The sequence below is a fragment of the Ceratotherium simum genome, chromosome 27, assembly GCF_057802395.1.
Source record: "Ceratotherium simum simum isolate JZ-2026a chromosome 27, ASM5780239v1, whole genome shotgun sequence".
Classification (NCBI taxonomy): domain Eukaryota; kingdom Metazoa; phylum Chordata; class Mammalia; order Perissodactyla; family Rhinocerotidae; genus Ceratotherium; species Ceratotherium simum.
The window spans coordinates 2,219,495-2,247,431 of NC_141926.1; the positions used below are offsets into that span (position 1 = coordinate 2,219,495).

General features: G+C 50.0%; 1 protein-coding gene across 1 annotated transcript; it reads left to right on the forward strand.

The window, feature by feature from the left end:
- Window positions 1-17,613: 17,613 nt before the first annotated feature.
- On the forward strand, window positions 17,614-27,424 carry SUMO3 (small ubiquitin like modifier 3). The gene is made up of 4 exons (XM_004429664.3): window positions 17,614-17,779; window positions 23,058-23,186; window positions 24,089-24,160; window positions 26,031-27,424. Exons 1-4 carry the CDS (start codon window positions 17,759-17,761, stop codon window positions 26,121-26,123), a joined length of 315 nt encoding a protein of 104 aa, XP_004429721.1. The 5' UTR covers window positions 17,614-17,758; the 3' UTR covers window positions 26,124-27,424.
- Window positions 27,425-27,937: the final 513 nt, after the last annotated feature.

Below are 27,937 nucleotides of genomic sequence, written 5' to 3' on the forward strand. Positions count from 1 at the left end.
CAGGCCTGCATCTGGAATGGGGGAGGCGTAAGGTCGTGACTCCGCCCCGAGACCCACAGTTGTGGGCTGACCTCGTCCCTAGCACCTCTGGAGAGTCTCCACTCTGCGTAGGGAACTTGCATTAGCCTTAGGCTCATTGAAGGAGTTTGAGATCTGATTATGGTGAGACCTCTGCTTTGGAAGGAAGGGATGATGAATGAAGTACTTCTTTTATGGTTTCTGCTCGTCCAGGAAAATCGTGTGCAGGGTTAAAAAAGCGACCAATCGGATGGGTAGATGGTGGCCGTGGCCCTGTTCGCTGGTCCTCAGTGTCCTTGCAGAGCTGGTCCGTGTCGCAGGGCTGCTGGTCTGCTCCATCAGCGTGCCTGCATCCGTGCATGTGGCCGCCTCCCAAGTGGCCTTGGAGCCCCTTGTTCCCCTGTCCTCTTTGGGAGGTTGTGTGGTTGTTTCCAACTCAAGTCTGTTCGTGCTGCTTTGGCATAATGTGAGTAAACTGCAGGCTCATCTCCTAGAATTAGAATTCTGGATCAGTGTCGTGATGGCTATTTAAAATGTTGGTAGAATCTGCCAAATTACCCTCCAGAGAGAGGACACCTCGCTTGAAGGAATCTGATACTTCGCACGATGGATGGAGGTCAGTGGCCCCTGGTGAATTTTCCAGAACTCCATCTGGAAGTAAGTTTTCCTGAGTAGATGGTTCCCAAGGGTCGTCCAGCTGGAAGCAGCAGGTCCTGCCTGCACACAGGTGTGTTCAGCACGGTTGAGGATGGACAGACTGAGTGCAGGTGGACCGTGGCATGTGGGCATAAATGAGCGCCAGCGCCACAGTGGCTAAAGATGAGGCCCTGCCTGGGGTCTGGGAGAGGCAAGAAGAGGAGGCACGGGTGTCAACGGAGACCAGACTCAGGAAAGTTGCCTCCATCCTGTTGGCGTTTCTGTGAGGTGGTGGCTGTCTGTTGCAATTTCTGAGAGAGGAAACGGGGGGAGGAGGAGGCAGGACAAGCCCTGGTCTTGCTGGGTGGTCCGAGGCTCTCTCACCTCCTCCTTTCCCTGCTGCCTCTCCTATTCTAGGCCCCCTCTCCAGCACCCCTGCTGGTCTGCCTGCTCTCCACAATGCTGTGTGGTGCAGGTCACAGACCCTGGTGACTGTGCCCTTGTCAGGCGGTGGCTGACTCTGGCCATTCTTGGTACTCATGGTGCACTGGCTGGTGCCCTGTGATGCTCTGGAGTCCCAACAGACTTGCTGTGGCCCATTAATTAGCAGAAACCTGCATGCTACACAGTCGTCACTGCCACTGTAGAGCTCTCTCTGGCTGTGTGTCCACTGTGAAGAGCCGAGTGACCCAGTGGCAGCCACATCTTTGGGGGTTGGAGACCTTACTGTGTCCCCTGGTACAAAGGTATCTGGCCAAGCCTGATGGGGGTGGGTGAGACTCCCCAAGTGGGCCCCTGGGAGTCCTGCTGCCACCCCTTGTCCCCAGTCCCATGCATTCTGCTGGGGACACAGCCCCCAAAACAGACTTAGAGTCAAAGGATCTGCCCATGTTGAGAGACAGAAGGGCTTGTTGACTCATGGATTCGAGTGGCATGTTTGGTACCCTCGGCTGCTAAAATGGGTGGTTCCCAGCATATCTGGTGGCTCAGACCCCAGAGACTGACTTCCCAGTTGGTTCTGCATCCCCTGGGCTCTCTGCCAGCAGGTGGGGAGGAGAGCGGCAGCCCCAGCCCTGTAGGGAAGTGACGCTGTCATTCCATTGGCAGGAGCTGGTCCCTGCATGGGGCCTGGGAGTGCACTCCCAGAGGGGCAGCCACCTCCCTTGCTGGGGGCCGCATCTGGGGCACGTCCAGAGGCGGGAACTGCGTTTGCCTGAGATGATTCTCTTCTAACGGGATCTCCCCTTCTCCTCATTAAAGCCAGTTTAGGAAGCCCTAACACAGATCCCTCCGTGTGCCCAGAGTAAGTGCCAACCTCATGGAAAAGCACCAGGGGTCCAATTCAGTCAGAGACTTGCTCGATTTGATGGGTTTCCTGCTCCCCAGAGTTAAGAATGCTGTTAAATCCCCAATCACGGGCCAGACGCCAAGTGGTTTTAAACCCTGAGTACTAAGAACAATTCATCACTACTGACAAATCACTAAGTACAGTCAATTTAACGTTCTTGAGTAATTTCTTCCACAAATTCTAGTTCTCTAAGCTACGAGTAGTGGCACTTAGTCAACAGAATAAAGTGAATGTTCTTTGAGAGCCGGGGTTGCGATGGGGCTTTTGTGGTGACTTGGAGTGAGGTTGGGTGCTGGCCTGGCCGGAGGTGCCACGTTCACTGAAGTTTTCCACGAGGACGTTGTCCACCAGCCGCCATCTCTTGCAGCCAGATTCGGTGGTGAGCCCTGTCCCTGCCTGCAGCCTCTGGGTCCTGTGCTGCCCGCTGGTGGCCTGGAATTGCTTTCCACTAATTCTCACCCCGTTATTTCAGTCTCCGTCGTCTCCGGCACTGCTCTGCTCTCGGGATGTCATCTTACATTCCCGTGTTTTGACGTATTTGTCCCTCTTGTTTTTCTTCATCAGCGATCCACGTTTGGCCAAATTAAGTCGATGAGTAACTCAGCCTGAGGGTAGAGATTTGTCGTTTTCTGCATGCCTCATGATTTCAACTTTGTATCCCTAATGACAGTGAGCGTTGCCATTTTTCTTTTTTTCAGCATTTTTACAAAATAATGGCCACCTCCAGTGACTCAACTGGTGTCAGAGACTCCTGCTCCCTGAGGGCAGTAGGGAGGGGAGGGGTGCCACCTCTGTGTCAGCTCAGGTGCCAGCTGGGTCCCGGTCAAGAAACCACACTGGGGACTGGGACAGAGAGAACCTGATCCGAAGAGTCCTTAACTTGGCGTGAAGAGTAGGTAACTCCGTCAGTATAAAGTGTAGTTAACTCGGCATAAAGAATTCTTAACTAGGCATAGTGAATAGTTAACCCAGCATAAAGAATTGTTAAACAGGCATAATGAATAGTTAACCCAGCATAAAGAATTGTTAATTAGGCATAATAAATAGTTAACTTGGTGTAAAGAATAGTTAACCCAGTATAAAGAATAGTTAAAGAATAGTTAACCTAGTATAAAGAATTGTTAACGTGGTATAAGAATAGTTAACTTGATATGAAGGATAGTTAACCCGATATAAAGGATCGTTAACTTAGTATAAAGAATAGTTGACCTGATATAAAGAATTGTTAACTAGGCACAATGAATAGTTAACTTGGTATAAATAATAGTTAACTAGGCATAAAATAATAAACATAAAGAATTGATATAAAGAATTGTTAACCAGGCTTAAAGACTGGTTAACCCAGTATAAAGAGTAGTTAATCTGGTGTAAAGAATAGTTAACCAGGCATAAAAAGTAGTTAACCAGCTTTCCATAGAGGGTTGGTAACTGGTGACTGAAAGGTGGGAGCAGGTGTGCAGGGGCACCAGCTGGCTGAGCTGGCACCCAGGGAGGAGGTCGGAATGATTGACACCTGGAACCTGAGAGGTCCCCGGGCATGAGGCACATGGCTGTCCTGAGCCTGCTCAGAAGCCTTACCCCACGACGCTGGGTTTTTAGGAACGGAAACCACAGGGCGGGAGCAATGAGGTTGGATGACTTGCTCAGGGGACCTGAGCCCCATTTCCCAAGAAGATTCCCAGGGTCCTCCCCACTGTCCCCATGTGGACTGCCCCTCAGGAGGAAGAGAGGGCAGGAAGAGGTTGGGTCTGCGTGCTTGGCCACAGGGCTGGGACTGGGTTCCAGGGGTCCAGACACCAAAATCAGGAGGAGCTGTTTCAGAAGACACAGGGGGAGCTCGGTCCTGTGCTCTGAAAGTGCGGTGGTAGGTTCTAGGATCAGAGCCAGGTGGGCCGGGGACTGATGGGGGCTGCTGGTGGCCAGCGCCCCCCGACCCTCCTTTCCTCCCTGGACAGTCTCCTGTCCAGGCTTCAGGGCTGCCAAGTGACCCCGACTGCACATTTCTCCTCCGGCCACACCTCTCCCTGACCCCATGGTGTCTCACAGGCCTCTGATCACGGCCAGCCCAAGCCGGACCCTGCCACGGGGCCCTACAGTGTACAGAGTGCTGCAGTGTACCCCTGCTGCCCTGCCCTCGTCCGCACCGCCAGCCCCTCTGCTCTCCCTGCCGCCTTTCCTGCCCTGCAGCCTCTTCTCCACCCAGCAGCCTGGCCTGAGGGACCCCTCCAAACTGCAAATCTGATTGGGGGACCCACTCAAACTCCCGACAGTCCCACCACACTTAGAAGAAGGCCTGAGCTCGTATGACAGCATAGAAGGCCCCTTGGTCTCCTCTACTGGCATCTCCCTGCCCTTCCTCCAGCACACTGGCTCCCTCCGTGCCATGGCTGGAACAGGCCAACCCTGTCTTGGCCTCAGCCCTGCTGTGCTTGCTCCCTGGAGCACCTGAAGCACCTTCCCAGGTGTCCTGGCAGCTCCCTCCCTCTATTCAGGTGTGTGCACCTTCCCTGGCCACCTACCTCAAGAGCCCTCCTGTGCTACACTCTGTTCTCTAACTCAGATCTACTGTTCTGTTCTGGCCACCTCACGTATCAGGGTTTAACCAGAGAAACAGAACCAGTAGAATATCTGTCTGTCTGTCTATCCATCCATTCACCAATCCATCCACTCCACCATCCGTCCATCCATCCATTTACCCACCCACTCATCTACCTATCCATCCATCCACTCCTCCCATCCATCCATCCATCCATCCATCCATCCATCTACTCATCCACTCACTCCCCCACTCCCCCCCCCACCCATCCACCATCCATCCACCCACCCATTCATCCACTTGCTAGGTCTGGACTTGCTTGGGACCGTTTCTTCTTTTCGATTTCTCCCTTTGGAATGGCAGTGTCCATCCTGTGCCTGTCCCACTGTTTTATTTTGGAAGCACATATCTTGTCTGGTTTCCCAGGTTCAAAGCTGGAGAAGAATTTGCCTCAACTCTGGATTTAGAGTTGATGCCGGGATGGGTGAAGACTTTGGGGTTATGGGAATGGAGAGAATCTATTCTGCATGTGAAAAGTACATGAATTTTGGGGGCCAGGGGTGGTATGCTATGGACTAAATTGTGTCCCCCCAAATTCATACGTTGAAGCCCTAAGCCCCAGTGTGATTGTATTTGAAGATAGGGCTTTAAGGAAGTGATTAAAGTTCAGTGAGGTCGTAGGGTGGGATTCTGACCCAATGGGATTGGTGGCCTTTATAAGAAGTGATACCAGAGAGCTCAGTCTCTCTCTCCAGGTGCACACACGGAGGAAGGGCCGTGTGAGGACACACTGAGAAGACGGCCATCTGCAAGTCAGGAAGAGAGCTCTCATCAGAAATCAAATCTTCAGGCACCTTGGTCTCAGACTTCCAGCCTCCAGAACTGTGAGAAATAAAAGTCTGTTGTTTAAGCCGCCCAGTCTGTAGTATTTGTTGTGGCAGCTGAGCTGACTGAGACACATGGTGTCTCCTGAGGAGACAATGTGTGGGAAGCGCCCAGCATAGAGTTCACCCCTGCAGTTAGTAAGCACTTGGTGATGGCTGGTCAGGGAGGGCTCTCTGTGCAGGTGCCAGTTAAGCTGAGTCTTCTTTTTTATTCATGTTGTTCTAGAAAGTCATCCATTTAATCGAGGGTTTCAAGTGTATTGGTATGAATTTGTAAATAACATTAACTTGAATTTAAAAACATCTCATCTATAGTTCTATCCTCTTTTTCACTCCTGGCTTTTGCACTTTTAAAAATCAGATTTATAAACATTTTTTCTCCGTTTTATTCATCTTTTCATAGACGTGATGTTTGAGTCTGTTGATTGAGTCTATTTCTTCTGTTTAATTCATATGGTAGATCACTATAGCAATGGCCCCCCATGAACCTGGCCTCTCTTAGTCCCTCCCACACTTAATGCTGCTTGGCCAACAGAATGCGGTGGAAGAGACTTTCCAGAACTCAAGGGGCCTGGCCTCTTCTTCTCTCCCCTCTTGGCACATTGCCTCACGTGGAGAAGCCCAAGCTAGCCTGCTGGAGACGGCCTGGCTGACAGCCAGCACCGCACCCCAGACACGTGCGAGAGGCCGGCTCAGACCATCCAGCCCCAGGCGAGCCGCCAGCTGACTGCAGCCCCATTGAGTGAGCCCAGGCAGGGCCAGTGGAAGAACCGCTGCTGAGCCCAGCCCGAATTGGTGATCCAGGAAAACTGCAGGCCAATAAAATGGTGGTTGTTTGAACCCACCAAGTTTTGGATAGTCCATTATTCAGCAATAGGTACTGGATACATTAGTTTTTGTTTTCATCTTTGTTTCTTCCTTCAACATTTTCTACGCTTATTTTGCCTTTTTTAAAAAAATCAAATGCTGTATCCCAGTCAGAGTTCCAGTGAGAAACAGAAGGCACAGTGAATGAGGAAAATCTAAGGAAGGAGCTGCTTACAGAGGTGTGGCCAGAGTTAAGGGTGATGGACGGTGCAGGCCCTGAGATGGCCATGGTGGGCAGCCTTCAGGCCTGGGGAGAGGGCAGTCGTGGAGATCAGCTGTGGCACTCAGTTGAGAGGTGCAGCCAGCTCACAGTGACCTGGCAGGGAGGGGGCCAAGGGACAGTGCCCTGTTGAGGGCTCAGTGCTGACCTCAGCAGCAACAGCAGCCAGACCAGGCTTGGTGAGGGGATGTCCATGAAGACCTCCATCATGTTACCATGGCTACTTTACACATGGACCCTCTGAGCCAGCAACTGGGAGGGCGGGGGTGGGGGTTCCTGGAGAAAGAATCTGGCTGACCCCCAGAGGACAGGTCATCTTGTCCACCTGATGGAGTGCCTGCTCTGCAGGGGCTGCCCTCCCATGGGCATTTCACAAGACACAAAGATGGTCACACTCTGTGCCCATTCTGAGAGGGGCAGCCACATACCCCTCCCCAGGGCCCTGCTTACCAGCCATCCATTCTGTTCTATCCAAGTCCCTGACCATCAGCCAACCTGATAGCCGCTGCCCACGACCAGTGTAGATCCATATCTGAGCCGTGTCTCCTCCACACCAGGTAGAGAACCAGAGGGACAACCTGGAGGTCTGTCCTGGGAGGGTTCCTGTCCCCTTCCTCTTTCAGAGCCACCCTGAGCCTGGCTGTCACGCAGCAATTGCCCACATTCAGTGGTGCTGGCATCCCTGCTAGAAGAGCTGTGGGTTGAGGGGAGGTGGCGAGCATGTAGGGATAGGGACCACGGGGTCTGCGCCCCTGCTCATGCAGTTCCTCGTGGCCCTGCCAGTGGGTCAGAGCAGGTCCTCTGTGGACTCCAAAATCTAAAATCCAAAGAGGCCCCCCAAGTGTGCTGGCTTTCCCTGCATGGTGGCCAGTGCAACGTGCAGCAACTGTCCTTCTCTCCCAAGGGGACATTCCAACGTGTTCCTGACAGCCAGATTTCTAGGAACGTGCCAGTGTAGGATGCCCCTGAGCGGGGAAGGTTCATCCCCCACGCTGGGGCACACAGGTACTGACTAAGCATCCAGGCTTCTCCCTGCCTCCTTTTCATTGGGCCTAAAGAGCTCAGTGTGGTGTCCCAGGCAGCTCATGTTGTCTCCACACTGCAGATACCAGAGAGCAAGTGAGTCAGCCCTCCCTGAGGTCTAAGTGAAGGCACTCTGCTTTCCATGCCGTGCAAAGTCACACGACCTCTGATTACCTTTGCTGGGGGGACTGGGAGACAAAGTAAAGCCTGTGCCAGGCCAACAGCTGCAGCCCAGGTGCCAGGAGCCATGCTGATTTACCCCAAGAGCTAGGACCTTGGACCCATGCTGTGATTGCCATCACCACCCGAATAGTGCTTGATAATCCAATGGCTTTGGCAGCAGCCATAAAGGGGGCTTCAGTGGGTTGTGGGTTGTATTAGTTTTCTTCAGCTGCCATAACAAAACACCACAGACCGGGTGGTTTGAACAACAGAAATTATTCCCTCACAGCCTGGAGGCCGGACATCTGAGACCAAGGTGTCGGCAGGGCTGGTTTCTCCTGAGGCCTCTCTCCTTGGCTTTGTGGAAATGAATAAGAGAAACCTCAACTACACTGGAGTCAGGGAGGCCTGGAAGGGGAGCTCTGATGTCCTATCACTGATCCTCAACTACGCCAAACAGGAAGAGACTGACTTGCATCTCCCACAGGAAGTACAACTACTTTACTACTGAAGGAAGATTTCTCTCCCCACCTGACAACAGCCCAGCCAATGAGGAACACTGCAGCTCAGCCAATGAGAAACGCCACAGCTCAGCCAATGAGAAATGTTGCAGCTCAGCCAATGAGAAACGCCACAGCTCAGCCAATGGGAAACACTGCAGCTCAGCCAATAGGACATGCCGCAGCTCAGCCAATGAGAAATGCCACAGCTCAGCCAATGAGAAATGTCACAGCTCAGCCAATGAGAAGCTGTTGCTGCTCTGAACAGTTATTTCCCCCAATGGACTTTCCTTTAGAACAGACCTTCCCTCTCCCCCTTTTTCTCTATAAAAGCAGCTCCCTCCTTTGTCCCCTGGATTTGCCTGTGGTTCACCACAGCATGCACATCCTGAATTGCAATTCTTTGGGCTATTCCCAAATAAACTCATTTTGAGATAAAATAACAGGCAAATTTGCTTTTAAGTTGACAGCATGTAGATGCCATCTTCTCCCCGTGTCCTCACATGGTTGTCCCTCTGTGTGTGTCTGTGTCCTCATCTCCTCTGCTCATATGGACACCAGTCAGATGGGATTAGGACCCACCCTAGTGACCTCATTTTACCTTACCTCTGTAAAAGCCCCATCTCCAAATACATTCTGAGGTACTAGGGGTTAGGGCTTTAATGTATGAATTTTGGAGGTGACACAATTCTGCTTGTAACAGGGGGAACCGTACATCTTTCAAGCCTTGGACAGTGCGTTGATCCCTGCAGCACTCCCAGGGATGTGGTGCTTCTGGTTCACCATCTCAGCAGCAGGCTGTGATGGTGAAGCTCCCAAGGGTTTCACTCAGCCCTATCCACAACCATAGCCTTCCCTCCGGCAGCCAGTGAATGAATGAGGAGACTCTACCGGGCACTAAGTGTGTTTTTCCCCACTGAACATTCTGGGACCTCTGGTTTCTGCTGGGTCCACTGTGAGTTAGACTCAGGGTAAGACTCCATTCCCACCTCTCCTCCATAAGCTCCCCTCTGGCCAGTGGGCCTCAGTGGCTGACCAGGGTCCCTTCAGAGCCAGTATATAATAACCCGAGATGGTCAGGAGATTTCCTTTTCTCCAGGATACAGTGGCCCTGGAAAATGGCCCAGGTCCCTCTGAGGAAGACTTGAAAGCCAATTCACGGTCTTCACCTGCGGCTAAATTGCAGAGTCCTTCCTTACCAGCCCTAGCAACGGGGGAAGAGGTCAGGAGTCTCCATTACAGCAACTTGAAGTGGGTCTTTGCCTGACAGACCTAGAATTTTGTTGCCTGTAGCTTAATAGCTGTATGTGGGTTTCATTCCTAGGGACCCTGTGATCAATTAACCATCACAATCCCCATGGCTCAAAAATTCTGATTTCCTCTCCTTCTGGATGACTTATTATGTATGGTATTTGCTCCCACTTTGTCTCTAGCATTAAGTGCTGACACCTGTACCCACCACAGCAGGACCCCATTGTCCCCACTGAGACCAGGTGACCCAGTTCCATAGCAACATCTCTGGCCTGCAGAGGACAGCCACCGAGGGCACTTCCTCTATGCATTTCTTAATGACTTGCTGTAGGTAGTGTCCTAAATATGGCTCGAGGAGAAGTCAGCAGACTGCACTATGAGATCCATCCCAACACCACCATTTCCGGGAGATTTTCCTCCACAGCAGTGATTCTCCATCCTGGCTGCACACTGGAATCACAGGAGGAATTTTTAAACCCACCAATGCCATACCCCACCTCCAGAGGCACTGATTTCGTGGGTTCTTGAGTATTTTTGTTTTTAAATTCTCCAAGTGATCCTAATGCACAGCCAAGGCTGAGAACCACTACCCTGGAGGCTTGCTTCTCATGGCGAGGCCCAAATTTAGTAGTTTGGTATCACCTGGGAGCTTGATAAGACTGCAGAATATCAGTCCTCCCCAAGACCTGGTGAATCAGAACCTGCGTTTTCCCAAGATTCCCTGACAATTCATATGCAATTTTTTGTCCGAGCAGCACTGCTCTCCACCAGTGGTTCTCAAATTTGAGCTGCTTCAGAATCCCCTGGAAGGCTTGTTAAAATGTAGATCCCTGGGCCCCACCCCAGAGTTTCTGATTCAGCAGGTCTGGGAAGAAGCCCAAGATCCTGCATTTTTGACATGTTCCCAGATGATGTTGATGCTGCTGGTCCAGGGACCAGACTTGGAGAACCATTGCTCCACAGAATGCTCAGGAAATTTGTCATCTCAAGCTAATTGACTTTGGTGAAGTGCAAGATTCTATTAGCCAGATGACTGACGCCATCCCCAGGTGCTTAAGGCAACATTAGAATCTGAGCTGGTGCTTTCAGCCCAATCAACTCTATATTTCATCTCCTTGGTCTAACAGGCTAGAAATCTCTTCCTACGATGTTCTCCAGACCCCTGCCAGCACAAACTGGTGAGGACCTCCAATCCTTCTGGTGTACCGTGTTGGCATCTGACCCCTGTTTGGGGCCAGGAGGCAGTCTGGAGTGGGGGCCTCGCCTCATTAGGGAACGGCTCCAGATGGAGTCATGGCAAACTGCTTCCGCAGAGAAAGGTCATCCTTCCTCCACTGCCTCTGCCCCTCTGTCAGAGATCAGTTGGCCATTTTTGTGTGTGTCTGTTTCTGGTTCTCTGGTTTGTTCCAGTGATCTCCGAGTCTACCATTTTGCCATTTGATTACTGTGGCCTTATACTAAGTCCTGAAATCGGGGATTGTGAATCCTCCAATTTTGTTCTTCTTGTCAAAATTGTTTTTGCTATTCTAGTTCCTTTACTTCTTTGCCTTTCCATATAAATTTTAGAGTCAGGGTGTCGATTTCTACAGAAATTCCTGCTGAGATTTTGATTGAGATTTTGTTGAATCCACCTCTCACATGCCCAGCTCAGGTGTGGACCTGGGACTTGTGTCGACACATTCACAGAATTAGGGGACCCCCTTTCTCCAACTCTTCTTTCTGAGGTTTCCACACATTCACCAGCTCCCAGGGGCCCCTTTTACCAGTCCTCTGGTTACAAAGATGGGGATTCTCTGGGAGCTTTAACCACGTCCACTGCCCCACCGTGTCATATGACTGGGGTTGCCCCAGGGCCTAAGCAGCAAGAGGGAAAAATAAGGGATTTTCTTACACTTTCTGGACTACAGGGTCCCTTTACCCTGGTTTCTGCAGCTAGAAAGATGGATTTTCTTCTTGAGGTTTTGGGTCCATTGTGCTGCCACAGTGCAGCTCCACCAGTGGGATCTCTTTGGGAGAGGGTTGGGTGAGCAAAAAACCAGAAAACAAAACAAACACCTGGGATTCAACCCACACACTTTAGCTTGCAGGGTCTCTTTCTCTCTGTCCAAAGAGAGAGGATTTCTCTTGGAGTTTTTGCCAGTGTGCATGTTGTGCAATTCCATACTGGGTCACCCTCAGGTCAAAGTTGGGAGATCAAAGAGGAAGAATGCTTGTAAAGTCACCCCGTCAAGTCTTTCTTTAAGTTTTAGGTCCCCTCTCTGATTTGCCTGCTATTATTAACCTTCAGAGTCCTCAAACAGTTGCTTTCTCTGTCTTGTCCACATCAGAAGTCTCTCTTCATTTTTGCAAGATATTTTGCTGGGTATAGAAATCTGAGTTTACAGCCTTTCAAGGTGTCATTCCAGTGTCCTCATTGTCTTCTGGCTTGCACAGCATTTGCATCAGGTGTGCTGTGATTCTCATCACTGTTCCTCTGTACGTATGTGTCTTTTTTCCTTCTATCTACTTCAAGATGTTTTCTTTACCTTTAGTTTTTGTCAATTCAAAGATGATGTGTCTTGGTGTACCTTTTTATTATATATGTATATTTTAAAATTCTGGTTGGGGTTTTCTGAATTTGGATTTGTGGTGTGGTATCTTTCATTATTTTTGGAAAATTCTTAGCCATTATTTTTTCAAATATTTCTTCTGCACTATTCTCTCTTCTCCTTCTGTTACTCCAATTACACATATGTTAGACCATTTGAAATTATTCCAGGGCTTTTGTTTGCTCTGTTCTGTCCTGCCCTCACCCCAATTTTTTCCTCTTTGTTTTGAGTTTGGGTTATTTCTATGGATTTAGCTTGAAGTTCACTGATTCTTTCCTTGTCTGTGTTGAGCCTACTCATGAGCTTGTGGAAGGCATTCTTCATCTCTCTTACTCTGTTTTTTATTTCTAGCATTTCCACTGGACTCTTTCTTATAGTCTCCATCTCTGTGCTGAAATCCCCCACCTTTTCATGGTATTTATCTTTTCCACTAGAGCCTTAACATAAATCCTCTCCGACAATCCCAGTATCTGAGTCATATCTGAATCTTGTTCTATTGATTTGCATGTCTTTTTTTTTCTTGCAAGGAAAGATTTACCCTGAGCTAACACCTGTTGCCAATCTTCCTCTTTTTTTTTTTTTTTCTCCTCAAAGCCCCAGTACATGGTTGTATATTCTAGTTGTAGGTCATTCTAGTTCTATGTGAGCTGCCACCACAGCACGGCAACTGACAGACAGGTGGTGTGGTTCCGCGACCAGGGAGTGAACCTGGGCTGCCAAAGTGGCAAGCACCTAACTTTTAACCACTAGGCCACCAGGGCTGGCTCTGATTTTCGTGTCTTGATTGTGGGTTTTTTTCCTTCTTTTTTGTGTGTTTTGTAATTGTTTACTGAAAGCCAGATATTGTCTGTAGGAAATAGAGACTGAGGTTAATAGTATTTATATCTGGAAATGGACATTCCTCTTCTTCTGCTTGGCTGCCATTGTAGGGGTTGAGTCAAGCAGGCTAGGAGTTGACTGGATCTGGGTTTTGTGGTTGCTGTGGTTACCTTTAGTGTCCACTCACCTCAAATTCCTCTAGCAGCACCTTGTGCTGAGGGTGGAGGATGGTTTGCTGGAGGGTTTTTCTTAATGTTCCTGCTCCACCCTCAACTCTAGGCCTTCTTTGTGCACCTGCACCTTGGGGAGGGTCTCTGTCCAGGCTCTTGCCCCTCACTGTGATGGACTACTCCAGGCTGTTCCTTGGTGCTGGCTATCCTGGAATGGGGTGTGGCAAGTAGAACTCTCTGTTGCACTGGTCCAGGCCCACATTCAGGCAGGCCTATGTCCTTGGAACTTGGGGGGGGGGACTTAATCAGTGATCCTGTTTCCTCTTCAGAGACAGAAGACCTCCCAAAGGGCTGCACTCAGGATGTATTCTGACAATGAGCACAGTGAAATGACACCTTTGAAGGCTTTAAACGCTGGCTTCTATATCCAGCAAAATATCTTTTGAAAATGAAGGAGAGACTTCTGGGGTGAACAAGACAGGTAAGCAACTATCTGAGGACTCTGAAAAGTTAATAATAGCAGGCAGATTAGAGATGGAACCCAAAACTTAGAGGAAGACAAGAAAGCTTTGACGCCAGCTCTCTGATTTTTATACAGCAAAATTTTCTCTGTATTTTATACAATAGTTTTATTGGGTATAGAACTGTATGTAGGCATTTTCCTTCAGCACGTTGTGGATGTTATTCCATTGTCGCTTGGCTTCCATGTTTCTGTTGCAAAGTCAGATGTCTTTTTGTTTCTCCTTTAAATATCTGGCTGATATCCTCCTTGTCTTTGGTTTTCAGCAGGCTAACTGTCATATACCCAGGTGTGGCTGTCTTTGTATTTATTCTGATTTGAGTTAGTAGTTTCTTTGTAGTATGTGGTTTATTATCTTTGGTGAATTTTGAAAAATTCTCTTTCATTCTCTCTTCAAATATGGCTTCTGGCCTATTCTTTTCTCTCCTTCTGAGTCTCCATTTTACAAATATGTTAGATCTTTCCACCATATTGTATATTGCTTTTAGGCCTTTTACTGTATTTTCCATACTTTTTCTCTCTCTGCTTCTGTCTAAATATTTTCTTCTGACCTATCTTCCAGTTCATAATCATCTCTTCCACTGTGTCTAATCTGTTGTTAAACCCATCTACTGAATTCATAATTTCAGAAATTGTATTTTTGTTCTCAAATTTCCATTTCTTTTTTTTTATAGATTCTAATTTTCTGCTGAAAATTTCCATCTCATTATCTATTTTCCTTAACATATTAATTATTTAAAATAATTAAAGTTACTTTAAAGTCTGTGTCCGATAATGCCAATACTCTGTCTCCTGTGGGGTTATTACTATTTTGTGTATTTTTTCTTGGTTTTGGATCATTTGTCTCCTGGTTTTCTTTGCAAGCTTTTATTTAATTCTGGATATTGTGTATGAAGATATTTTAGTTAACTTGAGGCCCTAGATGATGCTGTTTTCCTCCAGAGATTTTCTTTGCTTCAGGCTGGCAATAGGAAGGAGAACAGGTCAGCATAGCCCAATCTGGGAGTGAGCTGTTTGGAAGCTGGGTTTCAGTCTTTGTGAGGAGTGACCTATTTACACTTCAGCCTTACTCCTCTATTGTAGGTCCCAGTGCTCCATTTGAAGGTCCTGGTTATTTATCATAGCCTATCTTGTAGTAGGCCATGCTCAATTATTGTCTCCCCATCCTATGAGACTCAAAAGCTCTGCTCAGTGTCTCAACTTCTTGTCCACTGCATATATTATGGACTGTATTGTGCCTCTCTTCCTCCCTCTGTCCCACACTCCCTCCCTCTCTCTTCCTCTCCCTATATCCATGCACACACAGAGAAAAGGCCATGTGATGATACAGAGAGGTGGCAGCCCTCTACAAGCCAAGGGGAGAGCCCTCACCAGAAATCAACCCTGTTGGCACCTTGATCTTGGACTTCTAGCCTCCAGAACTGTGAGAAAATAAATGTTGTTTAAGCCATCCAGTCTGTGGTATTTTGTTATGGCAGCCCCAGCTGACTAATATATCATACTAATCACCAAATGCCTCAGAGGGAAAAACCACTTCCCTTCTTTCTGGGATCTTCACCCCTCAAAGTCTTCTCTGTTTTGGTAGCTACCTGATATCTTCAAACAGATTTTCAAAATATTTTATACAGATTTTCTAGTTGTTCAAAACCACAATAGTTTAACAATTTGCTTTAAAAAATTCATCAACATCATATGAGCATCTTTTCCTGTTATCAACTACTCTTTTTTTTTACACATTCTTTAAATAGTGATACAGCCTTTCATTATATGGACCATAGTTTCACTAATTTCTTATTGTAACACATTTAGATATTGTGTTTAATCAATTCTAAGTTACATATTTTTCACACTTCAATAGGTCTGAAACCAGGATGTGTCTTCCATCCGTAACCCATCATAGTTTAATGCGTATGTGACATACACAATATTATGCTTTATAATTGATGGTGTCTTCCAGTTGATGATGGGCATGAACACTGCCCATGTGAAGTCACACCAGAGCCAACAATCTTGGGGGACGGTTCTGATCCCCAATGTCCATCTCTGTCCTGGATGGGGCTTGTTCCTGCAGGCTCCCCTCTCCCAGAAGCACAGTTAGAGCTGGCCATTCTACCTAGGGATTCTTTGACAGAGGTGGGTCATAGTGCAGATTCCAGGATAAAAAAGGACCTTGGACCTGGCTGAGATAGGAGGTTGGCTCTGACCACACCTTTCATGGGGAGACTTTGTTAACCTGTGACATGGCAGCCCCATTTGGGGGAGGCCCCTCCCCTCTCCTAAATGGTGCCTCTAGCCGAGAAAGTGAATTTTTAAGAGTCAAAGATGGTTTGTGAAATTAAGGTCCATGAAAACATGGCTCCATAGCTTTGTGATGTTAACAGGAAATGAGTGGAATCCAGCTGGCTGGGCCTTCCTCAGACAGGATGGAAATGGTTCAGTCTCTTAGGGTCAAATCCAGACCCTGCTATTTCCTAGCTGCATGACTCTGTGCAGTCCACTTTCCCCCCAAACCTTCGTTTCCTAATTGGCAAAATAGGGATCATGAGGGTCCTTGCACCAGAGCGTTGTGAGGCTTGAGTGGGATGTTGCAAGCTTGGCACCAGGCTTGGCACACCCTGAGTGTTAGATAAATTTCAGCTGTCACTGGTCCATTTCATCTGAAGGCATTAGGATTACAGACAGGGAGGATAGGAAGAGCCAGGGGCTTCTAAGGATGCATGCCTCAAGTAGCAAAAGGATGTCCTGACCAAGGCCCCCATTCTCCAGCACATTCCCCATGGCCGCCTGAGCACCTGTCTAGGCAGTGTTTCACCCTGGGTTTGCCCCGACAGTCAGTAGAGCACACTGGTCAAGCTCACTGACCAACTGCCCGTGCTCAAATCCCAGTCATACTGCATACCAACGCTGGGATCTCAGGCATGTAATCTACCTCTGAGTGCCTCAAGTTCCTCACTTGTAGAATCGGTTATTGTGAGGACTAGGTGCGGAGTCCTGGCATCTGGTGCAGTGTGCACTCCAGAAACGTTAGCAAAACGGTCACAGGAGGGCCTCCTGCATCTGTCCCACCATCTTCCCCAAGGGTTCAGCTTCCACTAGCCAGGTTCGGAAGGCCAAACGGGACTAGACAAGGGGAGAAAAGGGAGCTGCAGAGAGTGAAGCCTGGCTAAGCTCAGAGTGAGAAGTGGACAGAGAGAAAGACATTCCACATCTCTGGTCCCTGTCTTAGGTCTCTGTCCCCCTGGAGCTCTGGGTGAAGGAGGGCAGACTGGAGTTTGTGTGGGCTTGTGAAATGAACAAATGCAATGTGTCCTTAGTGGATGGAGCTGACAGGTGGGTCAGCCTTGGAGCGCTTTCTTCCTTCACCCCACAGTTCTTCATGACCTTCGGCTCCTGCTCCTCCATGAAGGTGAATGGAGCCTTTTCGAGTAGTGGGGTGCTTCTCAAGGCACCACTCACTCACCCAGGTCCCCTTTGGCCACTGGAGGTGGTTCACCAGACTGGCCTTATTTTCCTTTTTCCCTCTGAAAAACGCACTCTCTACACAGGAAATAAATGGGTGCGCCTGGGCTTGGCTGGCTGAGCTAAAGTGGGCGAGGGACCAGGTCGGTTGGCGAGGGACCGAAGGCACTGAGGAGGCGGACAGGCTGTCCTCAGGCCCCAAGATAATGCGCCAGTCCTGGTCCCTGACCCCACAACAACCCCGGCCAAATGGCCTGGACTCTGAGCGCCCCCCAGGCCCCTGTGCAACCCCCTGGGGACCTCGGTGTCCTGTATGCCACCCTGGGCCCTCGGTGCTCCAGGGCCCCCCGGGTCCTAGTGCGCCCCCGATGCCCTGTGAGCCCCCCCGGCGTCCCGCGCCCCCACAGCTCTGAGAGCGCGTCTGGTGCTGTACAGGCATCCCCACCCCCGACTCCATGCCCTCCGCGCCCCAGAGTGTCAGGACCGCCAGGTTCACGCCGGGCCCCGCCCCGTGACGCATTTCCAACGGTCAGGAACCTCGGCCCGGCCCGGCGCGCGCCCGACGCCCCGGGGGCGCGCATCGTGCACGCGCAACGCCACGTGACCCCCTCGCCGACCAACCCGCACGCCGAGATTTGGGGGGCAAAGCGCGGTCCCGCGAGCAGTTGCGGCGGGAGAGCGGCGGGCCGAGAGCGTGACTCGCCGGCTCCGGCGCTGCCTGCTTCCCCCTCGCCGCCTCCCGCCGCCGCGCGCAGCCATGTCCGAGGAGAAGCCCAAGGTAAGGGCCAGCGGGCGCGTGCCGGTCCCGGTGCTCGGCCCCCCGCCCGCGCCGCCACCGCCCGCGCACCAGGCGCCCTCCGCGGCCGGGTGCGACCTCCGGGATCAGAGCGGCGCCGGCGAGGCCTCCCCGCGCCCCGCGCCCCCCTCGGCTCCCCTCCCCCCGCGCCTCTGGGCTCCCCTCCCCCCGCCCTGTGGCGCTCCGCCCCCGCCCCGGCTCCGCCCCCGCCCCGGCTCCGCCCCCGCCCCGGCTCCGCCCCCGACAGCCCGGGCTCCGCCCCGCCCTACGCCCAGGCCCCGCCCCCGCCCAGGCTCCGCCCCGACTGCCACGCCCTCCGAGCTCCGCCCCCGCGGTTGCCCGGGCCCCGCCCCCGGTTAGGCCCCGCCCCGTCCCCGGGAGCCCCGCCCGGGATGGAATTTGGACGCGGTCTGGGGCGGGCGGGGACTTTCCTCGCAGGGAACCTCCCCTTCGCCGAGATCCCCCGCCACTACGGCGCTCTCCTAGCCGGGACCCGCCGACTCCGGGAGCCTTGCGGCGTCTGGGCCCACACTCCCCAGGAGCCCTTGCTCGGTTTCCCGTCCACGCCCACCCGCGCTCGAACCCCGGGGTGCGGGGATCTCGCACGCTGCCACCCCCTTCGCGGAGAAACGCTCCCTCGTCCTCCGTCGTTACCCCGCTCCGGGGCCTTCCAGCCTTGGCTTTACTCCCCAATCCCGACTTCAACGGGAAGCCCACGTCCCCACTTTCTCTCCAGGGCCGCCCCTCCTCAGGACCCCCTCCCTCGCGGAGAGCCTCCCCCACTACAGCTCCTCCCGTCGGGACCGCGGTCCGCGGGTCCGGCCCTGGCCCTGTCTGCTGAGGCGTCTCGAGGGGGCACCCTCCCCAGCCCTCATTGCGGAGCGAGAGGGCGCCGAGAGGGCGCACCTGGGGACAGGCGGCGAGGCCACCTGACCTGTCCGTGCACACTGCCAACCTTTACCGCAGCCCGTCCCGCCGCGCCCTCGGGTGTGCACCCGCCATTCTGCTCTTCCCCACGCTGTCCTCAGGTGTGCGCCCACCACCCCCATCGCTGTCCTCAGGTGCGCCCCCCTCCCCGTCGCTGTCCTCAGGTGTGCACCCAGCCCCCCATCGCTGTCCTCAGGTGCGCCCCCCTCCCCGTCGCTGTCCTCCGGTGTGCACCTGCCCCTCCTCATCTCTTCCTGGGGATTTTTGCCCACCCCTCTCCGTGGTGCCCTCTGGTGTGCCTCCACCTGTCCCCATTTGGCTCTCCTCACTCCGATGCCTTGGCTGTCAGTTCTTGGGGAGGTCCACGGTTGTAACTGCAAAAGCAAGTTCCTGAAGCTTTTTGTCTGCACTGTTGGGGTCTGTTGTTTTGACCAAATGGAAGATCTGCTGTTGAGTTGAATGCTTTGCACATAGGCTTCCCCTGATGCCAGCCTGGTGCTGGAGATTGCACCCCCTCCACAGCTGAGACTGCGGCCTGGCGTGTCCCCAGTGCACGCAGGTGGCAGAGCTGGGGTTGGGGTGGACCTGCACGGAGCCGGTGGTCTGGAGGGAGAGTGGAAGCCTGCACTCTGCCTGCTGTGCTTTGAGAAAAGGCCACACCCCAGGAAGGCCTCCAGATGCAGACGGAGCCGCCATCGCTTTTTACATTTTGCTGCCCACTCAGCCTTTTATGCCACTCCTCCAGGCCAAAGGGAAATGCTTGCCTTTGTTTTTCTGGGTGGCTTCCTCCTACTGAAGTTTAAATACAGTGAGATACATATGATACTCATTTCTTCAGCGTGTGTAAACTTAACTCTCCCATGTCTTCCACATCCATGGTCCAATTCAGTTGAATAAACTTGTTTGAACTGCTTCCCAAACGACTAAATGGTTGTGCCTCACTCACACCTCATTCTTGCCTACCGTGCCCTCGGTGCCTGCTGGCTCTCGTGCTGCTCTCTCCTCTGGGCCTGGAGAGGGGGGGTAGAGACTCACTCCCAAGCTGTCCTGGGGGTGGAAAGAAAACCTGTGGGTCGATTCGGAAAACAGTTTCTGCCCCCTCTGGATAGGCGGGGGATTGACGGTAGTGAATTGTGGTCATTGTTTTCAGGGTTTCTTTTATTTCTTTTACTCTTTGTTTATTAGGAATTCACCAGGGGTCTGGGACAGGCTGCTCATTCTTGGTTTCCCTGTGTTAGAGGGGAGAGGTGCCTGGCGCCTTCTCCGCCTGCACCAGTCTCCCCAGGAAGCCAGGGCACCCAGTGGCCCTGTGAGGCTCCCCTGCTGCCTTCCGCTGCCTGGTCTGCAGCCCCTGCCCTGTGGTTCTGTTTGTTCTGTGTTCTGGCCCCTGCATCTGTTTGTTTTGAACACATCCATATCTTTTCTTTAAAAAAGCAAATGTGTCCTCTATCTAAATGCAAAAGAATGAAGTTGGATCCTTCTTAACACCACATACAAAAATTAACTCAAAATGCATCAAGGACCTAAATGTAAGACCCAAAACAGTAATATTCCTAAGAGAAAACAGGACAAAAGCTGTACGACATGGGATTTGGCAATGATTTCTTAGATATGACACCAGAGGCAACAACAAAAATAGACAAATTGGACTTCATGAAAATTTAAAAATTTTGTGCATCAAAAGACACTATGAACAGAATCAAAAGGCAGCCACAGAAGGGGAGAAGATATTTGCAAATCGCACATCTGATAAGGGGTTAATATTCAGAATATATAGAGAACTCCTACAACTTAATGACAACAATTAAAAAAAACAAGCTAACTAATTCAAAAATGGGCAGAGGACTTGAACAGACCTTTTTACAGAGAAGACATAGAAATGGCCAAAGGAACATGAAAAGATGCTCAAAACGTCAGTAATCATTAGAGAAGTGCAATTCGCAACTACAGTGAGACACCGCCTCACACCTACTGGGATGGCTACTATCAAAAAAATAGAAAACAATAAATGTTGATGGGGGTGTGGAACCCTTGTGCACTGCTGGTTGGAATGTGAAATGGTGCAGCTGCTGTGGAAAACAGTATGGAGGGTCCTCAAAAAATTAAAAATAGAACTACCATACAACCCTGCAATTCCACTTCTGGATATTTATCCAAAAGAATTGGAAGCAGAGTCTCAAAGAGATATTTGTACACCCATGTTCACCGCAGCACTATTCACAAAGCCAAAAGGTGGAAGCAACCCAAGTGCCCATTGATGCGTGAGTGGATAAACAAAATGTGGTCTATCCATACAATGGAATATTATTCAGCTTTAAAAAGGAGTGAAATTCTGACATATGCTACAACATGGATGAATCTTGAGGATGTTATGCTGAGTAAAATAAGCCAGTCACAAAAAAGACAAATACTGTATAATCTGCTTATATGAGCTTCCTAGAATAGTCAAAATCCTAGAGACAGAAAGGAGAATGATGAGTGCCAGGGGCTGGGCGAGGGGGATGAGGAGTTAATGTTTAATGGGGGCAGCATTTCGGTTTTACGGGATGGAAAGAGTTCTGGAGATGGATGATGATGATGGTTGTATGACATTCTGAATGTATTTAATACCACTGAAAATGGTTAAAATGATAAATTTTATGTTATTTGTATTGTAACATAATAAAAAAAATTGAAAAACAATCATATCTCTAAATGCAGTGTGGTACCCTGGATTGGATCCTGGAACAGAAAAAGGACGTTAGTGGAAAAAGTAGTGAAATACCAAAACAGCTTGGAGTTTCGTTGCTGGTGATGTGCCCGTGTTGGTTTCTTAGGTGTGACAGTGTACCATGGGTGTGTGCTATGTTAACATAGGGGTAACTGGGCGAGGGGTATGCAGGAGCTCTCTCCATCTCTGTTTTGCAACTCTTCTGTAAATGTAAAATTATTTCAAAATGAAGTCTTTATTTGAAAAAAAAAGCATATGCATCCTTAGTCCAAGGGCTGGGGACCCCAGCTGCATCCTGGCCTCGGGTCATTGAGTGCCCCTTTTTGTATCGCCTCCTTCTCTCCGTACTAGAGTCCGAGGCAGAGAGGGAGGGCCGAGCTGGCCCCCAGCTGCGGTGGGTGTAAGGGCCACCCCAGGATGTCTGCCTTCAGCCCCAGTGCTTGAGTCTCACCCTCCTGGGGCCACTTCTCGGCCACTTGGAGCTCCGGACAGAGCACGCCCACTTGGGATCTCCGGGAGCCGAAGAACTGATGTGGCCTTGAGGGAATCCTGGTCCCCTCTGTGAGGCTATTCACAGGGGCTCAGGGAGGGGAGCCAGGGCCCTGCCCCGCCCGGGGAGAAAAGAGGCGTGGACACGGAGGGAGCATGGAATCCTCCCAGAGCTTGGCCCTCAGCCCTACGGGTGGGCAGCTCCTCCAGCCACAGGACAGATGACCGCATGACAGATGACACACAGGGAAGAGATGGGAGTGTCAGCAGGAGGACATGCAAAAAACACTGCGGTTTCCATCAAAACTGTACTTTCAGATGGACTGGGGTCAGCTTCGTGGTTTTGTTCAAAAATAAACGACTCCTATTCCCACGCGGTGCCAAGTACATGAGGTGCGCTGGCCCGCGGAGCAGGATGCTGGGCGTCCCTCTTGGGTCACAGGCCTCACTCTCAGCCTGAGCCGCCCCGCTGGCCCCGACCCTGGACTCGGACTTCCTGCATCACTTCAGAGTGTGTGTCCCAGTTTCGTGATTGTTCAGGAGCTTTGAGTGTATTGTGAGTTTCGTGAAGATAAAACACCCTGAATTACTCCCAAGGAGGTCGGACTGGCCGAAACTAGAAACTGCATGAGGGACGGGGCCCCTCGCGCCTGTCGTGGCCAGCAGGGAGCTGAAAGCTCCGTGCACACTGGGCCTCCCAGCACGGCTGCACCTGCCGTGGTCTCCTCTGTCGTGAGGGGGTTTGTTTATTTTACCAGTCCTAAATAAGTATAGATAACCTGTGAATGTGTGTTTTTACTAGTTTCATAAGAGTAACCTTATACCAAAGATGGGTTTCTCTGTTTTTTTCTAGATTTATTAAGCAGATTTTTTCTTTGAATTAACAATCTGTGAAAACTCTGTAGATTTGCATTGCATTTCCTTATATGTGGATGCTTAACAAATGGAAATTAAAATAAATTCTGTATAAGAATAAAAACCACATGAGTGACTCTGGATTGCTAGAGAATTTTAAGAATTAGGTTGGTTTTAATGACTTAAAAAAAAACCCAGCAATTACCTAAGACTTGCCCTTTAAAATGGTGGCTATTTTGAGACGAGGTGTTGAGGCCCAGTTTCACATCTCTTTTGCAGGAGGGAGTGAAGACAGAGAACGACCACATCAACCTGAAGGTGGCTGGGCAGGACGGCTCTGTGGTCCAGTTCAAAATCAAGAGACACACCCCGCTGAGCAAGCTGATGAAGGCCTACTGCGAGAGGCAGGTGCGCCTGGGCCCGAGAGCAGCCACCCAGAGACTGAGCGCCTTTGCCTTTAAAAATGAGCAGTGACTCATTTCACTTAAATTAGCAGTGACTCAACATCACCAGATGTCCAAGCTGTTCAGGGTTCCATCATCCTGGAAGCATGTGTGTGCACGTCTGTGTGTTAGTTTGCGTGCAGGTGTGTGTGTGCGCTCCTGTGTGTGTCTGCGTGCATATGTGTGTCAGTGTGCGTGTTCTCTCATTTGTGTGTCTCTGTATGTCCCTGGTCTGCTGGTCTCCTGTCTTGTTCTCTTTGTTGTTTATGCTCCTTTTCTTTCTTTATGTCTTTTCAGAAGGGTTCCAGGAGGGAGCAGGAATGCATGTTTTAATCCTATCTGTGCTGTTTAGTGAAGTCAGCACTGCTTTTTAAAAGGAAATGTTTCTGCACCCTGACCATGCTCACCATTCCCTCAGGACGCAGAAAGGCTACAGGGACTCCTTTTTTGATGGAAAACGCCCTCCTTCCGCTGCCTTTCTCAGGGCCAAAATCATTGGGACTGCTTGCTAGTCTCATGCAGTCTTCTTATGACATGCATCATTGTCACCTGACCTGTTTCTGAGAATTTTTTAAAGGGGAGGAAATGGTGGTACCAACAGTGTCGCAGTTCTGCTTGGCCTCTGGAGGGAAATGAGAGGAGTGGATAAGGGCAGGGCACCAGGGCTGGGAGATGAGGACAGAGGTGTCTGAAAGTACTAGTGTTGGGGCAGCGCATGAAATAGATTGTAGGCCCACTGGTAAGTTTTTATAATCAACAGATCATAAATCTATATTCAGAATTCTGATATTTGGATATAAATATTTGATTTTTTTGGATTAATGTGTTATCTGGAAATATTTAATGATAATTGCTTTTTCTTTTCAGGGCTTGTCAATGAGGCAGATTAGATTCAGGTTTGATGGGCAACCAATTAATGAAACAGATACCCCAGCACAGGTATGAGAGCCGGCTTTGTAGACACGCGAGGCAGCTTCCGATTTGCACTGATCATTCGTAATTCTCTTACATGAGAGTTACTGATTGGTGCTCATAGAGAATACCTTACATTTTCTTAATGGTTTTAATTATTAGATTATTTGATTTTTTAATTTTCAAGTTCAGTTTTTCAAAATGTGAAAAATGCACTTTGTCAGACATCGCCCTCCATGTCAGGAGGTGGAGCAGGGGGCCGGGCGCTCAGAGAGGCTGTCCAGGCTCACGGACGTGCGGGACAGACGCAGTTACCACCCGCATATTCTGGACACTGAGTTTGCAATGTTAGTCAATTTGTAGCTAAATGACTGGCTTGATTCTCCTGCCCTTTAAATATTTATGCACGTGGGTGTGGGTGGAAAGGAGAAGGCACACACGTGGTTATCAGTCAGCAGAGGTTTTAAGCATATGCCCACCTCACACACACATCTACAAGCGTCGCTCCATCGTGTTATAGTGCATCCCCCTGTAGTGGAAGAGCTTTGGGCTTGGAAATAGATGGCTGAGGCTCAAGCTGCGGCTCTCGTCCTCTGTCAGCTGGACGACCTTGTGATCGAGAGCCCCTGAATCTCTGGAGTCTCAGTCTTGTCCAACTGTAAAGTGGAGATGATGTTTTTTCTCCTTTACAGAGTTGTGAGAATCAATCGATTGGTTTATGTGAAAGGGCTACATATCAAGAGGTTTTATATCTGCTCGCTTTAGGAAGCCTTCCACTGCTAAGACAGGGTGGTCGGCCCTGTGAGGATTCCTAGGTGGGGCTTGTCCTGGGGGGCGAGGGGAGGCTGGAAAGCACAGGTGATGAGCTCGCTGGCTTTAGGAGCCCAGTTCTCCCTCCAGCCTGTCACCTCTGGCTACCGCCCAGGCAATGTCTGCAGCAGGAGAGGGTCCCTGCCAGCACAAATGGTACTTCTCTCCATTTCTGGGAACTGTTACTGCTTCTGGCCTTGGTTAGTCTCTGTATGAACTGGCAGAAGCTTCCATTTGTTCAGAGAATGACAAAGATCAGAGTAGATGTTCATGTCCCCACTATGTGAGAAAGACAGAAGCGGGCGGGAGGAGTTCGCGCCATCTCTGTCTCTGCCCTGTCGTGAGAGAGAGGGAAGGGGAGCAGGGGGAGCCAGCAGTGGATCTCTTACACTAGTGGAGGCTTTGTGATTTAGTTTGCTCTGGATTTCACAGTCATGATCCACTGCACTCGTTAGAAAGCGTGTGGCCCCTGCTGGTCCCTAGGACTCCATGCCGCTCATCGGATGTTTCTAATTGGAATCTGATTTTGTGTAATTTTCAGTAAAAATTTTAGATGCTTGTTTATTTCTTTTTATTATTTTTTTTGTGTGTGAGGAAGATTAGCCCTGAGCTAACATCTGTGCCCATCTTCCTCCATTTTATGTGGGATGCCGCCACAGAATGGCTTGATAAGCGGTGCATAGGTCAGTGCCTCAGATCCGAACCCACGAACCCCGGGCCACAGAAGCGGGGTCCGTGAACTTAACTGCTACACCACTGGGCCGGCCCCTAGACATTTGTTTATTTTTTTAATGAGACTCAGTTTTTCTTTTTATTAGTTCAAGTCCTTAGCTTTGAATATTATTTTGTGAGTTTTGTTAGGGGAAGCATAGTGAATAAGTAGGGCTTATTGGAAATCCAAACCTAAGCTGTTCTCCCTGCGCGTTACCCTCGAGGAAGGCCACGGAGCAAGTCGGGCAGTGTTCTCTAGTGCGGGGGGACAGCTCAGCGAGCACGGGATTCAGTTGTGTGTTTTCCGTTCCTGCAATGCTGATAAAACTAACAGCTTCCCCCTCTCTTGCTGTGCCTGTCACCACGACCCTGCCAGCTGGAGATGGAGGATGAAGACACCATTGACGTGTTCCAGCAGCAGACGGGAGGCTCGAGGGAGACCAGCTGCCTCTCAGGGTGCGGCCTCTAGAGGGACCGTGCCCACCGTGTCGCCGTCCTTGCATTGTCATTGAATAGTGAACACGTGACCACGCCAATCACAGAGGAGTCTGCAGACACCCGAGGACAGTCACCCAAAGTACTTCCCTCTCTGACGTACTGCGAGTGCAGCTCCACTCTCCGCAGGGACGGAGCCACCACCAAATAGGGCCAATCTTGGTCGTCATCTTCGTTTAGGCAAAATGAATTGCAAGGTTTTGGGGTCTGTTTTTGCTTTCACTTTTGTTTTTTCACCCTCCTATAACGTGTCCCCCAGACTTGTGGCCTGAACGTCCACTGTGAGTCCAGACGGGGATCTTGTCCCAGGTATTGACCCCTCCCGTCCCCACTGCTTGTTCCAGTCATGTAGAGAACTCTGCCACCACAGTAGGGGTGCTTCTGTTGGACAAGTTTTGGGGGCATGGTGGAGCTGGGAGACAAATTTTCACTTACTATTTCTTGTAGGTACAGGTTTTTTAAATGCTAAATATTGCAAATTTAAGTTTTGTCAGAATATGGTAAATTTGAAGGGAAAATACTGGAATGCTTCTTAAAAGGTAAAAAGTCCTTCAGTAACGTGGGCCTGGGCGCCCTGTTCCTTGAGCATCCCTTGGGCAGGGTCTGGGGCCCAGGACCCATCGCCACCCACTGCCCAGTGCCAGAGACGCTGCATGGGCAAAGCTTTGCACAGTGAAAATTGGCTTTTCCTCTTTTCTTAATATAGAAGAAAGTAATTCCCACATTGCTCACTTGGTATTAGTGCCATTGCCTCAGATTTCTTCTAGTATTTGCTTCTGATGAATAATTATGGTCTCTCTATAAAAATGTAAGATTAAGTATTGCTGAATTTGCAGTTATGTTTTTGTGTAAAAGAGCTACTTCAAAGCGTGGTTACAAATGAAGCCCATGGAAAGATGACTTCGTGTTCTTCTCATGGACTTGTGCTATGCCACTTTCCAAGTAGGTATGGAATTTATGCATTAGTATGTGATTTCAGTTCTGTGAAACATTCTGGGATCTGTACCAAACTTTGATAGTTCTCCTACTGTCCTTCTGTATGGACCCACTGCTGCCGTATGGCCTTCTCTGCCTTGTCTAGTCACCTGGACAGTGTGACCACGACTCTCATCTCTTGCTTGCCTGAAATTTTGCTGAAGATGTTCTCGTTTCCTTTGTGTTTTGCTGTTTGGGCATGGGTGGGACGGCTGCTGGCTCTGTTGTGTTTATTCACCAATTTGTACATTATTTGTTGTCCTTTACTACTGTAAACAGTAAATATAGTTTGGTATTCTGTCTCTTGGCTTGTATTAAATACTGCATTTGGAGGTTGGGGCATACTGTCACAATTCAGTATTTGCAGTGACCATTCAGTGAGGCCCCTCAGACTGATTTAAAAGCTAGTTGCTGAAAAGTAAGTATTCACCTGCCGGCTCCCCTCCACACCCCTGGCAGATCCTCCTTGCCGGCCCGACATGTTCTTGCTGAGGGGTGCATCCTCTCACTCCTCACAGAGCTCTCGAGGTGGAGCTGAATCAGCATCATGATGACACATTTCCTTTCCTGGATGTGTGTAAAGAGAGGGTAGATTTTACAGGCAGATGAACCTGGACATTAGTGTAGGACTATTTTCCTTTGTGCAGTCAACAGCCTGCTCATTTACCTGCTTTGAAACTGAAGTGAATTAACACTAATTTTGAGAATTTACCAGTGTACTATGCTGTGACAAAACTAGGGTTGAAAATGACTGAGCTGTTTTAATTAGTCCATCAGGTGAGGTGAGCACATGTTGAAAGATCAAGGGCAGCT